The sequence below is a fragment of the Mastomys coucha genome, unplaced genomic scaffold, assembly GCF_008632895.1.
Source record: "Mastomys coucha isolate ucsf_1 unplaced genomic scaffold, UCSF_Mcou_1 pScaffold5, whole genome shotgun sequence".
In the NCBI taxonomy this organism is placed as follows: Eukaryota; Metazoa; Chordata; class Mammalia; order Rodentia; family Muridae; genus Mastomys; species Mastomys coucha.
The window spans coordinates 57,560,380-57,576,348 of NW_022196911.1; the positions used below are offsets into that span (position 1 = coordinate 57,560,380).

The window sequence follows — 15,969 nt, forward strand, 5'->3', positions numbered from 1 at the left end:
ACTTAAAAAAATGATATCACCGGGCAGTGGTGGTGCACACTCCCAGCACTTGGGAGGCAGAGGCAGGCAGATTTCTGAGTTTGAAGCTAGCCTGGTCTACAAAGTGAGTTCCATGACAGCCCCAGATATAGAGAAACCCTGTCTCAAAAAACAAAAAACAAAAAAATAAAATAAAATAAAAAATGAAATCATGGTACTTACAAAAGAAATAAATGAAGTGGAAATAACTGTTAAGGAAAATAAGGCAGACTAAGGCAGACAAGGTAAGAAACGATTTCAATGTATGTTTGTGTGTCAGCATGTCATGAGAGGAGGATAACGAGAGCAAAAGATCCTATCATAAAGGAGGGAGAAGCACTGGGGACAGACGCAGAAGGAGATAGCAAGGTAGGGTAGTTTAAAGAGCAGTGAGGAGGTATGAAGAACAAGAATGAAATACCTATTACTTTTTAAACTAATTTTTAAATTGGATAGAAGAAAAATAAAATGTATTTTTCTTTCATATGTTATTCAACCTACCTCTAATGATTTTCTCTCACTTCTGAAATTACATGTTAAATTTCTGGAACTCCCTTCTCTGTACCCCATTTCTCAGTGTCTTGGTATTCCTACTGTTCTGGTGAAAAAACACATCTTTTCTAACATTGTCAGCCACACACACTAAACTTCCTGCAGGTAAAAAGCAGGGGTGGCCTCCTTTCCTGTAGGCACTGCCTAAGCCTGCAGAAACTGACGTGGGGAGCCTTCTCTTCACCTGCAGCCTACACCCCTTTCTTCCTACACTGTTAATGCTGCTCATCTACCTTTCTTCAGCATGGCCTATCATCTATTATTCTATCAATTTTTCAGAGTCTATCAAGAACTACATCGCCGGGCGGTGGTGGCGCACGCCTTTAATCCCAGCACTTGGGAGGCAAAGGCAGGCGGAATTCTGAGTTTGAGGCCAGCCTGGTGTACAGAGTGAGTTCCAGGACAGCCAGGGCTACACAGAGAAACCCTGTCTCGAACCACACCCCCACCCTCCACCCCCCCAAAAAAAAAAAAACTACATCTATTATTTAGTGCCATAATTCCCTCACTTGTATATGACCTTACAAATTTTTCAGTCTAGTTAATTTCTAAGTTTCATTTGCATCTGGATATTTACTTAAAAGTTTTGAGATATCAGGGGATTTTGAAATGTGTATTTTGTAACTAGAAGGTGATTTATTTTACAATTGAGAATGCTTTTTTCAGCTGACTTCATATTTCTAGTAGGAAGTAGGCACATGACTTGTTTCAAATACTAATAACCTAGGGACTAGAGAGAAGGCTCAGCAGTTAGGAGCACTGGCTGTTCTTCCAGGAGTTCTGAGTTCAATTCCCAGCACCCATATGGCAGCTGCCAATATAAGGGGGCTGATACCCATTTTTGGTGTGCAGACAGACATTCAGACAAAGCACCCATATACATTAAATAGACAAATCTTTCAAAGAAAGCAAAAAAGCAAGGAATGAAGAAAGAAAGAGAGAAAAAGAGAGAAAGAGAGAGATTAAAATGCTAGTAACCCAACCCCTACACAAACATAGCATCCATCTGTTGCTCTGAAGCAGCAAGATGGCATGCTAATGACAAAGTCTGCTTTTTCTTTAGTATATTAGCTGTGAGATCCATAAAATGGTTCATAACTCAAATACATGATGGGTCATAGCAACTGAGTATGAAGAATGGGGTTAAAATTTCTCATACAATTCACCACTACAAGTAATCTTTTCTTTATTATTCACTATTTTAAAATCCCACATATTCCCTGCTGCCTGAAACTGGACAAGGTCTGATTTCAACTGCCTGGTATTAGGGAGTGATAAGCAAGTACACTAGCCCATACAGTGGGGAGGACCACAGAACCTGGTTGATTTGTTGCATCACCATCTGCTCAAGTGCAGAAAGGACACTTGTAGAGGTTTGCTCAGCATTTGGCTGGTAAGGCAGTGGTAATAGCAAAGCCAACAGAGATCTAAATCTTACCTCTGGGCAATTTGATGAAGACCTATCATAACACTGACATTATGAGAGAAGGAAATACAACTGGTTTAAACAAGAGTTGGCTGAAGTTCCTTTTGTAAATATGTTGAGAACCACCAGTATATGTGGTTTACAATGTGGTAGGTTCTAACCTCAATAGTCCTGACAGGCTGGCTGCAGGAGAATAGGCCCATTCAAAAGGAAACTTTCTATAAGTGCCTTCAACAGATAGGGCAGTTCTTGTCTGGGTTTCTTTCCTTCAAAACTGATACTTACACTCAAGAAAACAAGTTTCATTCAGCTAGGCAGGTCCTCCTAGCATGAAGTAAGATATTCTCTACAAATAAAAAAGTACAATATAAAACCAAATAAAAATTCAAATCAAAAAAATAAATAAAAGGTACCTGTACTCAGTGTGAACATGTCTAGGGCATTTGAGAGTAGCATCAAGCACTGATGTGTCTAACTGTATTCCTAACCTGTAGATATAGTCTATTTGTATTAGCCAAAAAATCTCAAGTAAAGCCAGGCAGAGGTGCACATACCTTTAATCCTAGCACTAGGGAGGCAGAGGGAGGTGGATCTCTGTGAGTTCAATGGCAGTCTGGTCTACAGAGTGATTTACATGACAGCCAAAGCTACACAGAGAAACCCTATCCTGAAGAAAGGGGGAAAAAACCCCTCAAGTTAATAAAACAGAAAAATTACTGAATTCCCCACTTAGTAACAAAATGACTGATGATCTGACACAGCAAAGAGGACAAAGAGAATGCAGCACCGCTTTACTACTAGGCATGTTTGCTTTTAAAATGTATTCAGATAGTAAACAGAAAATCTCTTAAGCCTATCTTGCCAAAGATATTAACAATTAATACCTTTAAGGTAACTAAATTCCAGACTAACTTTCCAGAGAGCAAAGCTATCAGTCTCAGCATTGTACTCTGAGGATTTTGGCAGCACACAAGTTTCTATATTGATACTAACATTTACCCATCACTGTTGCCAACCACAAATGCAAAAACCAAGGTTCTAAGCACAAACCCATGGAACAGGTAATGGTATAAAGCTCTTGGCATCATACTCAAATTCTAGCCTCTCTAAAGTATTCTTCCTAAGAACTGATTACTTAACAGTTTAGACAGATATCCTTTCAACTTCAAAACTACTAAATATGTTTCTGGATACTTTCAAAGATAAAATTATGCTGATGAAAAGACAGAGAAAGAAACAGTGTCAACACAGGATTAGCAAAAAAAAAAAAAAAATCCTGAAAAAGGAAACCAAATTTTGAAAATGAAGACAGTGTTATTTAACAAGGACTTGTGTGACAGCTCTGGTCACAAACAGGCAATATAAAAATCCTATCTGTATGCATTCCCATGGGGACATTCCAGGTATGAATGAATGTTTGAAATTATACCATGTATAACAAAACAAATTCTTTTTTCTCCTTTTTGTTTAAAAGGTGTGTGTGTGTGTTTATACATGTGCACCACAGACACCAGAAAAGTATAGACATCAGGTGTCCTAGAGTTGAAGATTTATAGGCAGTTGTGAGCAACCCGACTCAGGGTGACAAGAGTCAAACTGGGTCCTCTGAAGAGTATTAAGTGCTCTTACATAAAATAATATTCCTCATTGGCCTTTTATTTTTATTTTATGTGTGCCACTGTATGGACATGCGCATTAAAGTCCAGGTGCCACTGTAGGCAAGGAGAGAGCATGTGACCTCTCAGTTGGACTCACAGGAGGAGGTAAATGGCCACTATGGGTGCTGACAATGAAGCTCAGCAAGAACAGTGTGCACTCTTATCCTCCAGCCCAAGCATATTTTTAATTGTGGATTGTAAATAACACCTGTCTGAATATTCTTTTGTCTCATATTTCCATCAACTTTGAAATAATTACTTAATAAAAATAACATACCTGATTTCTGCCTCTGCGTTTTCCATAATTCCTTCTCACAAGGGCTTTATAATTCTCATTTTTCTTGGTTAAATAGTAATACAAAACACAATCAGGCACACTCTGTAATTAAAAACATTTTATTTAATGTTTCATTTTAATTCTGTAAAAAAAAATTAAATATTTTTTTTATATTTCATTTCATGTTCAAATAAATATAAGTAAGATATTTTCAAGGAAATTATCTAGTGTAACCAAGTCATAAATTAAAAACAAAACCACATGGTCTTATGTTAAATCATATCTAGGTAAGACAGACAAGAGAACTAATATACAAGACATCTACAGTTGCCTTAATCCAAATTATACGAATGCTACAAATTTCACTGGAAACATTCAATATGCTCTTACTAACTAGCAATATATTCTATTTTATATATATAAATACTTAAAAAGTGTCTCTTTTAATGTTTTAATCAAAAATAGTAAAGCTACTTGACTACAAAAAAAGAAACAAAAGGGGGGCTGGTGCACTGACTGCTCTTCTGAAGGACCTGAGTTCGAGTCCGAGCGACCACATGGTGGCTCACAACCATCCGGGATGAGATCTGATGCCCTCTTCTGGTGTGTCTAACGACAGCTACAGTGTACTTACATATAATAATAAATAAATCTTTTAAAACAAAACAAAACAAAACAAAACGAAACAAAAGGAAATCAGGACTGCTATTTTAACCAGAGAACTAATGACCTTTAAAAAACCAAAGTAATTAATGTATTCTTTGAGAATAGACATTAGCTCATTTTTCAGAAAATGATGAAAGTTGCTATTGGTTCTCTGATAAGAATTTTATTCACTTAATTTCTTTCTGGTTGTTTTGTTTTCCATTACTGGTTTCTCTGTGTAGTCCTGGCTGTCCTGAAATTCACTCTATAGACCTGGGTGGCCTTGAACTCAGAGATCCTCCTGCCTCTGCCTCCACAGTGCTGGGATTAAAGGTGCACCACCTCCTGGCTACTTAAAAAAATTGTGTTTGTTTGTTTTGTTTTGAGATTAGGGTCTCAACTATATAGTTCTGACTGGCCTAGAACATACTAGGTAGACGAGGCTAGCCTTTTGTCTCTGCAATGCTGGGTACCTCCACATACAATAATATTCATTTCTAGTTTGTGTGTATGCACATGTGTAGGTATGTGTAGAAGCCAGACGCATTAAGGTCACCCTGAATTGGAATTACAATTGGTTGTGAATCATTTTATGTGGCCCTCTGCACATGCAGTAGGCATTCTTGGCCACTGTAGCATTTCTAGCCCCTGTACTTAGGATTATAACATAATTATAATTATCATTTTATACATTAATAAAGCTACCAGAATATTTTCAACTATCATAGTCCTTTGTAAATTCAGTTCTAATTAACTACTATTGCTTGTCAGAACACACAAAAAAAAATACAAACACATCATAAGCCTAAAAATACCTCAGTGTTTCTTCTTACCTTCCTTTCCAAATAAGATGCAATTAGTCCAAAGTTTTTTGGATGCTGGATAAACCTGAGTTTAAAAACAGAAACAGTACTGAGATACATCACTCAGCCCAAAAGAGGATTTCTATAAAATGTTAGATTCCCCCAGAGGCCAGGAAACAACAAAGAATACAGGGGTAGAAAACTAGCAGAGGCAGAAGATGGAGCAGAAAGCTGTGATTACTGTTTTCAGGATATGACATCATCATTGCACTAGTAAACTCAAAGCAGAAGTTACCTGCAAAGACCTATGCCAATATCAAGTCCCTTTCACATTCCAGCAAGGAAGGGACAGGGGCTCTGGGGCTACTGGCATTTAACAGCTGATAAGAAAGGGAGAGCTCCCGTGTCTTGGTGGTGTGTGGGGTCGTCGCTCCCAGGATTTGAGTGCGGGGGTCCCTCCGGGAATCTCACAGTACTATTATTTTTTAAAAAGCCCCTCCCCCAAAAAGAAAAATAAAACAGACAGCAAAACTTTAAAAAAAAAAAAAGAAAGAAAGAAAGGGAGAGCTATTTTTCCTCTGTTAAGTAGTAAACAATGCTTTAGAAAATAACCTCATGGCCAACTCAATAGGTAACATTTTTTAAAAACAAACATGAAAGTTGAAAGTGAATTTGTTAGGAAAAAGTTGAAAGGGAGTAGAAGAGAATGGGAGAGTAGTGGGATGGATATAATATAATAAACTATATACATTTACGAAATTATTCAAGATAAACAGAAATATTAATAAGAATAATACACATATAAATGTTTTAACAAAATAAGAAATAACTGGAAGTATGTCTAGCCTAAATCAAAGTGACTCCTCAATGTCCATTCAATAACAAAGATATAAAGAATTTTTTTTAAAGAATTTTTTCTTTTATATATATATGAGTACACTATCTTCAGAACAACAGAAGAGGGCACCAGGTTGCATTACAGATGGCTGAGAGCCACCATGTGGTTGCTGGGAATTGAACTGAAGACATCTGGAAGAGCAGTTGGTACTCTTAACCGCTGAGCCATCTCTCCAGCCTCCGATGTAAAGAATTTTTAAATGGCTGAGTTTTTAAAGGGAAGTTTTAAATTTTGGGGGTTTTGTTTGTTTGTTTGTATGTTTGTTTGTGATAGGGTCTTACGATATAGCCCTGACTGTTCTGGAGCTCATTGTGTACACCAAGATGGCCTCAAAATCAGAGAACTGCCTGCCTCGGTCTCTGGAGTGCTAGAATTAAATGCACACACCACCATACCCTGTTATTGCTATTAGAGAAAACTGCCCATTTGAATCAGTGGTTATTGTAAGGCACAGAAATCTGTCCTATAATGAGCCTCCCAAAATTAACCTCAAGTGCACCCAAGTTTAGCAATCTTTCCTAAAATGGTTCCCAGATGCCCATTTCTTATCTGTTGACCATTACCCTAATCTCCAAGATTATAGGAAGATAACCTTACCCATTCCCACAGTATTTACTCCAATACCAAATTGGAATGAAAGCTTTGTGGAAAGAGTTCCCTCTCAAGTAAATGTCAAATACTTTTACTAACTTCTATAAGAGAATAATTTAACAGTTAAATTACTTGTCCTTAAAGATCTCCTTTTCATGGTCAGTCCAAACATTCATAAACTGCCTGTCTTTATAAACTTTCATTGGATCCTCCATTAGTCCATTCATGTTGATAAACTTGACCCTTCTTTGTTCTGCATCAAACATCATAGGTGGAATCACAGAAAGCTGACGCATTTGCTTCTCATTATTCTGCAAAAGATAAATGCAGTTTAGTTAGAATAATATTTAAACTAAAATTTTAAGGAGATATAGATTTTAACAGGTAAAAAAATCTGCAATTTAATGACAGTGTCATACATCATAGCATGTCTTATATAATTATTTCTAGCACATTTACACTGAATTATATGAATTACAGAGAATTCACTTAAAAACTACTACTTTTGGTTAAGTTCTATTTGGATTGATTTTGTCTGTCCATTCTTTCCTTTTTGGAGAGTCCCATTCAGCAGTCCAGACCAAGATTCTACAGCTCAGTCTGCTCTTAAATTTGCAACAATCCTCCAACCACAGAACCCCCAATGCTGAGATGGGTAACAAGTATGAGATACAATGCCTAGCTTATTCTTACTTTTCTGAAAGTTTCTTAATGAAATTTTAGATCTACAAGACACAAAATAATATATTGAGAAAGTAGCCATCTTGTGAAACATTTAACTATTATGTTTTAACATATAACATATAGTCTCATTTGAATACTAATCTCAACATCATTTACTGTTTTTATTTTTAAAGCTCTGTACTCAGATGCATGCAGAGGCCAGAAGACTATCTTCAGGAGTTTTCCTCACTGTTCATTAGCTTACTCCTTCAGGTAGGGTCTCTCAACTTAGCATACAGCTTGCCTAAGCAGCTTAGTCTTACCAGGTGCTTTTTAAGTGCTGAGATACAGACAGGCCACCACACCCAACCTAGCATTTATAGACGCTGGTCCTCACATTTGCCCAGCAAGGGCATTATCCACTGAGCCGTCTCCTCATCTTTGTATAGAAAAGAATCTTAGCATCATTTCAGAAAGAGAAAAACAAGTAACAAAGGTAATAAGATCTTAAAGTCATTCATCTTAAATTATTTAACTCACATATTAAGTACTTATAGCTAACTTTATATAATCCATCAAAAATTAAAGATTTCTTTTAAAACATTTATTTATTTTATCTATATGACTACACCATTGCTCTCTTCAGACACACCAGAAGAGGGCATCAGATTCTATTACAGATAGTTGTGAGCCACTATGTGGTTGCTGGGAATTGAACTCAGGATCTCTGGAAGAGCAGTCAGTACTCTTAACCACTGAGACGTCTCTCCAGCGCCTTAAGATTGTTATCACTGCAAATTAAGCTGATTTAATTCATTGCATATGTATGACTTTTCCCAAAGTATAACTTAACATGTTTATAAATATGAGCGTTCATGAAAAAAATTGGTCATAAAACTACAGTGTTCATCTAAAAATAAGCTTTTTCCCCCCCCTAAAAATATTCCCAAATTGTCAAGTCTTACTAAGTGTCTAGTTCTAGGGGGTATTTTCAATGGTTTGAACATCAGTATTTGAAGGACTGACATATTAGCTTAGAATCACTTCAACTGATAAGCTTTTTTTAGAATGCTTTCAGATGTACTTTAATGGAATTCACAGAAACGCAAGCAAAGAAATGTAATGCCGATTTAGTCATTTTAGAAATTGTAGGTATAAATTTCAAAGGTTGTCAATGGTGCATTTTTCAGGTGATTTTAAAAGAAATACCGATTAATGATTGTGGCAAGATGGTGGTGGTACACACCTTAAATCCCAGCACTTGGGAGACAGAGGCAGGCAGATTTTTTGAGCTCAAGGCCAGCTTGGTCTATAGAATGAGTTCCAGGACAGCCAGGACTACACAGTGAAACCCTGTCTTGAAAAAAAAACAAAAACAAAAAAACAGAAACAAAAACAAAAAAAGAATGAGGATTGTGCTTTAAAGCTCCTGAGTATATCACTTGCTCTAAGAGCACACAAAATTATATGTATTACATATTAGGATTTCAGAAAATATATGCCAAATAGGACTTCATTGTATTGTAAAAAAAAAAAAAGTGTATGTCTTCTACTCTAAATGGAAATGATACTAATGTACTCAATAACACAGTTAAACAGACAAAAAAAGAAAGAAAAAAAAGGCTGAGAACTGACCATTATGTAACAATGCATGGAAGCATCTTCCTCATAAAGTGCTGAATATTACTATCCTCCCACAAAGGTAGCACATTCCATGAGATCAAAAGACCCTTCAAATCTTCTCCTCAGGAAAACATGATCAGGACAAGACCACTGGCACAAGTCTGTCTTACTTGGTACAGCAACCTAAGAACTGAGGCACTCCTAGAAGCCATCATATGACTTAACAAGTAAGTTACAGGAGCATATGACACACAATGAACAGGTACAACAAAAACTTTAATATATGTACCAATTCAAGTACACACTCTATATGAAGAATCTATTTTCATATCCCAAAGAAAAACTCATAAAACTACTTCTAAAATGTAGACTATAAATACAGGCAGTATGTACACACTAATTAAAATTTTTTCCTCTCCCTCACTAGTAATGTAACTTGATAAGATTGGATAATTTGATAGTTCACTCCATGATTTACATCCAATACCTAGAGCAAACTACCTTGTAATGGGGGCCTGTAAAAATATAACGTGATTCGATGGATAGAGGAAAGAACATAAGGCTCTAGAACAAGATCCACTAGTATGGCCACCTGGTTCTATTACCCACAGTATTGTGACGCTGTACCTACCTGTGCCTTAGTTTCATAAAATAGTAACAACTAGAATCTCTTTCTTATATTTTAGTTTAGTGAGATAATACATGAAATGTACTTATCAGAGCAATTTTAAGTCCCAGGTCCACTCTTCAAAACAGTAACCCTATAGGAATCTGTTACAACTTGAATCAAAATCATCACAGGAAAAAAAAAAGTGTCCGTAGATCAGAAGAGATCAAAGCAGACAGGTTCACAATACTATTTCTTTTTACTTTTACTTCATGTTCACTAGTGTTTGCCTGCTAGTATATCTGTGTGAGGGTGCCAGATCTCCTGGACCTGGAATTAGAGACAGTTGTGAGCAGCCATGAAGGTGCTGGAAATTAAACCTGGATCCTCTAGAAGACTGGCCAGGGCTCTTAATTGCTGAGCTACCTCTCCAGCCCCTCACATTCATTTTTTTTTACTTGTTAGTGTGCTGAAAGCATGCAAGCATAGGTTTTATATGCCTGATTTCTAAATCTTTCAATAATTTTAAACTAAATCTACCTCACCTAATTTCTCAAATGAACTACTGCTTGAATATTTAAGTTCTCAACAACTCTGCCCTTAGAAGATTACATATAATTTATGTATATATTTGCACATAGATTTATTTTTAAAATATATAACTATAAATAATTATTCGTAGGGGAAAACCACAGCAAAAATAACTTTCAATTTTGAAACAAAATTTCAGAAACACTGTATCAAAGAAAAAAACGTAGATAACTTTTAGACTTTGTCACAGAAAAACTGAAGATTACTGTTATTTTGAGAGTCTCCTGTATTTCAGGCTGTATTTGACAACTCACGATCTAGATATTTTTTTTCTTCTCTCTACAGAGATCAGTCTGCCTCTGTCTTCCAAGTGATGGGATTAAAATCTTGTACCACCATGTCCAGCTATGATCCTTGTTTGTTTGTTTTTGTTTTGGCTTTTTTTGTTGTTGTTCTTTTGGGGGGAGACCAGGGAGGACACCATGTCTCATTAAGCAGTCCCAGCTGAGCTGGAACTTGCTATGTTGACCAAATCAGAGAGATTAGCCTGCCCCTGCCTCTGGGATTAAAGGCATGCACCACAGGAGTATGTTAAATTATGAGTGTGACATGTGAGTGTAGGTGCCCTCTCAGGCCAGAGACATCAGATCTCCTGAAGCTGGAGTTACAAACAGTTGTGAGCATCCTGCTGATCTGTGTTTTGAGAGGAAAACTCAGGTCCTCTGAATGATTAGTAAGAGTGCTTAACTACTGAGGCATGTCTCCAGTTTCATCTTTGAGTTAGGTTTTTTAATCCCAAAGTGTTACATTTTTCACTCAAATTTTCTTGCTTAGTATAACTGTCTTTGCCTGGGACAATTTCTCTGCCTACAGATGTACATATATCGATGTACAGTTATCACTTCTTCAATTCACTTCACCCTCTGGAGAACAAAACAGAAGCCTTTACACTCCTTGCAGAAATGGAAGCAGCAGCTCAGGTGCCCCCAAAGGCTCTTCAGTACTATTACTTCTCACTTTCACATGAGTCCATCCTCCCTTTAGTCTCTCCTCTCAGTACTCCTGTATGTCCCTATCACAAACACTGTAATGGGCATCTTCTTTTGTTTTTCCAGATAGGATTTCTTTGTGTAGCCCTGACTGTCCCTGAGCTTGTTCTGTAAACCAGGCTGTCCTTGAATTCAGAGATCTGCCTACCACAGCCTCTCAATTAAAGTCACGTGTCACCACTTTCTAACCCCTCTGAGCTATTTCTTAGCTCTTCCCAGGTCTCCTTGCTGACAAAAGAATCTTTGTAGAACATTTAATCACACTACTAGAAACCATCCTCATTTACATACTGAAAAACATTTACCCCCACAGCTAAAGGGCTAAAATGCTTATATAAAGAATTAACTTGAATTAATCAATTTTCTTACCTCCTGCTCAGAAAGACCATCAATAATTTCAGAAATCTCATGCTCACTCCTAGCAATGGTGGCTGAAAGACCAGCTCCCCTCTGGCCAACTCTAAATATGAAGAAAAAATACAAATATATTAAAGGTATCTTATGAACACATAACAAGTTAGTATAAATACTGGAACTATACAGACCAAGCTGGCCCTGAACTCAGAGATCTGCCTGTTTCTGCCTCCAAGTGCTAGAATTAAAGGCACACATACCACTGCCTAGCTTAAACTGGGACTTTTAAAATAAACTATTTTATAATCATTCTTTGAAACTTTTATTCACAGGAACAATTTATCTTGATCACATCTACCTCCCATTCCTCCCTCCTTTTATTCAAGATCTCTACTGGATTTTTTTAGTTTTCTGTGTAACTCACTGAATTCAACTGGTGCTATCTGGAATGTTGACTGATGTTGGGTTGATCAGGTAAAAGTCTGTACATACAACTACAGCTTTTTAAGTTCATTAGTGGAATATCGAAATCATGTTCATGTCCATAAGGTAGGACACACAATGGGACATTTTTTGTGTATGTATGTTCATGTCTGTAATGCAGATGTGTCTGTAAATGTGTGCAGATATTGGGTGTCTCCCTTGATCACTCTTTATTATGTGGGACTTTTTTTCTAAGCCAATAGAAAGTAAAAAAAAAAAAAAAAAAATCCCTGAAGTTCAGTGAATACTTTCAAGAAGTATGCATGAGTCACTACCAAATTAGCAAAAACTTAAATGTTAAGAGATTTAAGTTACATGTTGGACTGGGGATACAGCTCAGGTGGTAAAGTGTTTGCCACACATCATCATGACCTGGGTTTGATCACTAGTACCCAAACAGACAAACAAAAGTTATATATTCTAGTTAAAATAGTGCAATGAGGGGCTGGCGAGATGGCTCAGCAGGTAAGAGCATTGACTTCTCTTCCGAAGGTCCTGAGTTCGGATCCCAGAAACCACATGGTGGCTTACAACTACCCGTAATAAGATCGGATGCTGTACTGGCTGGTTTTGTGTGTCAAGTTGACACAGGCTGGAGTTATCACAGAGAAGGGAGTTTCAGTTGGGGAAGTGCCTCCATGAGGTCCAGCTGTGGGGCATTTTCTCAATTAGTGATAAATTGGGTAGGGCCCCTTGTGGGTGGTGCCATCCCTGGGCTGGAAATCTTGGGTTCTATAAGAGAGCAGGCTGACAAGACAGGGGAAGCAAGCCAGTAAGGAACATCCCTCCATGGCCTCTGTATCAGCTCCTGCTTCCTGACCTGCTTGAGTTCCAGTCCTGACTTCCTCTGGTGATGAACAGCAATATGGAAGTAAGCTGAATAAACCCTTTCCTCCTCAACTTGCTTCTTGGTCATGATGTTGTGCAGGAATAGAAACCCTGACTAAGACAGACCCCCTTCTGGTGTGTCTGAAGACAGCTACAGTGAATTACTCCGGAGCGGGCGCCAGCTACAGTGTACTCATGCACATAAAATAAATAAAATAAATCTTTAAAAAAAAAATAGTGCAATGAGTAATGGGGAACATGTATTAAAAAAGAAATGATTGATGTCATGTCTATTTTTTGTCTATATTCTAAATAATGGCAAAGCAAGCTTGGAAAAATACATTGTACATTTCTAAAATATAAGGAAAACTACCAAAAAAAGAAAATCAAGTGTACGATGTCGTTAAGTTTGTATGGGCATCCCTGACACAGTTTCACTCATATCTACTCTCTAAACATAAAAGCAAATCAAACTACAAAGTGTAGTGCACTCCCAGCATGGGAAACAGAGGCAGATGACCTCTGTAAGACTTAAGACAGACAGATCTCCAGAGCAAGTTTCAGGACAGTCGAGGGTACATAAAAAGGCTCTGTCTTTAAAATAAATAAATACATGAGTCAAAATTTATCTACTAAACTCCACCCACAGAATATTTTTTTTAAATCTTATTTCTGTTTTATGTGTATGAGTGTCTTGCCTACATCTGTCTGTGTACCACATACATGCCTGGAAACAACAAAGGTCAGAAGAAGGCATCAGATCACATGTGACCAAACCTGGGTCCTCTGCAGGAACAGCAAGTACTCTTAACCACAGAGCCATCTTTCATTCCCATAGCATTTCTTGACTCAATAATCAATTTCATGCTGTTTCATTATGTTTGATTATTAAGGAACATTCAGGTCTGTTTTTATTAACTGTCATTCTGAAGACAGTACTTTCAAGAATTAAAGGCTTGCCGGGTGGTGGTGGCGCACACCTTAAATCCCAGCACTTGGGAGGTAGAGGCAGGAGGATTTCTGAGTTTGAGGCCAGCCTGGTCTACAAGAGTGAGTTCCAGGACAGCCAGGGCTACACAGAGAAACCCTGCCTCGGAAAAGCAAAAAAAAAAAAAAAAGGCTTAAGATGAGGGAGGATTTGGCTCAATTGGCAGAGAGTCAGAGAGTGCTTGCCTAACATGCACAAAGCCCTGGGTCCAATCCCCAGAACTGCATAAACTAGGCATGGTGAAACACAGGAACTTGTAATGCCATCACTTGGAAAGTAGAGGCAGAGGGGTCACAGCCACACAGTAAAATACCAAGTCAGCCAGGACTACTGAACTACTCCGGCTCCTGTCCCAAAGGTGAAAAAAAAAGGAACTAAAGACCTAGAACCACAGAGATGGCTCAGAAGTTAAAGAGAACAAGGTGTTCTTCCAGAGGACCCAGGTTCAATTCCCAGCACCTACATGGCAGCTCACACGTGGCTTCCCAGTTCCAAGGGAATCCAAGGCCTTCCGGCCTCTGTGGCCACCGGTCATTCATGTGGTGCAGACATGCACACAGGCAAAACATCCATCCACATGCATAAAACAGTTAAAGAAAAGTATTCACTTCAATTTGCCATGCAAATGAAATATGCAAAATAATATTAAATTCACTAAGAAATAATCCTCAGAGCTGGCAAAATGGTTGCCATCACATCCAATGGACTGAGGCTAATCCTACTTGGTGGAATCAGAGAACCTACTCCCACGAGTTGTCCTCTGATCTTCACATCAGTATTTACTATGGCAAATGAGCCTCCCTCATACAACCCCCAAAATGAATAGTAAGTATAATTTTAAAAACATAAGTTTAAAATTAAAATTTCTTTTTTTTTTTTTTCTGGTTTTTCGAGACAGGGTTTCCCTGTATAGCCCTGGCTGTCCTGGAGCTCACTCTGTAGACCAGGCTGGCCTCGAACTCAGAAATCCGCCTGCCTCTGCCTCCCAAGTGCTGGGTTTAAAGGCATGCGCCACCACCGCCAGGCAAAATTACCAATTTCTTACAGGCACTGGTAGCACATACCTTTAATCCCAGCACCTGGGAGGCAGAGGCAGACAAATCTTTTGAGTTTGAGGCTAGCCCGGTCTACAGATCAAATTTGAAGACAGCCAAGGCTACATAGAGAAACCCTGTGTCAAAAACAAAACCACCCAGCCCCTTACCACCTGCAGCAGCACTCAGGAGAGCAGCACAATAGAGGTGGCCCTGCTGGCATGGCCGCAGGAAAGGGCATGAGAGTGAGAGAGGCAGCTCTGCCCCTTGCCTGAAGCATTGAGTGAGCTAGCTGAGGCAGTGCTGGAGAGCCCTCCCTGGTGGTATGGGTGCAGGAAATCTGGCAGGTTTATTAGCTCAGACACCACCCAGGCCCAGATCCAGGGCTTTGAGTCAGCCTACCCCAACATCTGCCCCATCAATGAACAGATGGAGCACTAGAAGGGGCTGGCTCTGCAGATCCAAACCTTCAGGATCTCCATGACACAGAGCAACAACAGGATAGCCTAGAGAAGTCCCAGTGAGGATCCAATATTGATAGTGTAGCAGAAGCCAGAGGCCTTGATCCAGACCAATGGCTTATTGCAATGAACATTTGCAAGCAAGGAAGTGTGGACAAAGGGTATTCTGTGGGACACACTGTGACACACTACAGCTTCCACAATGACATCTCTACTTTCTTTTGGGGGTGAAAGTGGAAGACAGGTACAAAGGGAAGAAGAATATGAGTGGGAATGGGGTACATGATGTGAAATTCACAAAGAATCAATACAAAGTTAAATAAAAAATTTTTTTTATGATTTGAAGGAAAAAAATCACAATTACTACACATCAAACTACATACCGCTGAAATCTTTCTTGCTGTTCTCTTTGTTTTCGAATTTCTGGAAACTGCTTCTCATAGTATTCCCTTGTTTTGCTTTCTTTTGCTTTCCTCCGGG

General features: G+C 38.4%; 1 protein-coding gene across 1 annotated transcript in view; it reads right to left on the reverse strand.

The window, feature by feature from the left end:
• Ncor1 (nuclear receptor corepressor 1) overlaps positions 1-7,164 on the reverse strand; it is an 82,643-nt gene extending 75,479 nt beyond the window's left edge. Inside the window, exon 1 of the mRNA XM_031354024.1 lies at positions 7,001-7,164. Within this exon, the coding sequence (XP_031209884.1) occupies positions 7,001-7,164 (164 nt within the window). The remainder of the gene's footprint in view (positions 1-7,000) is intronic.
• Positions 7,165-15,969: the final 8,805 nt, after the last annotated feature.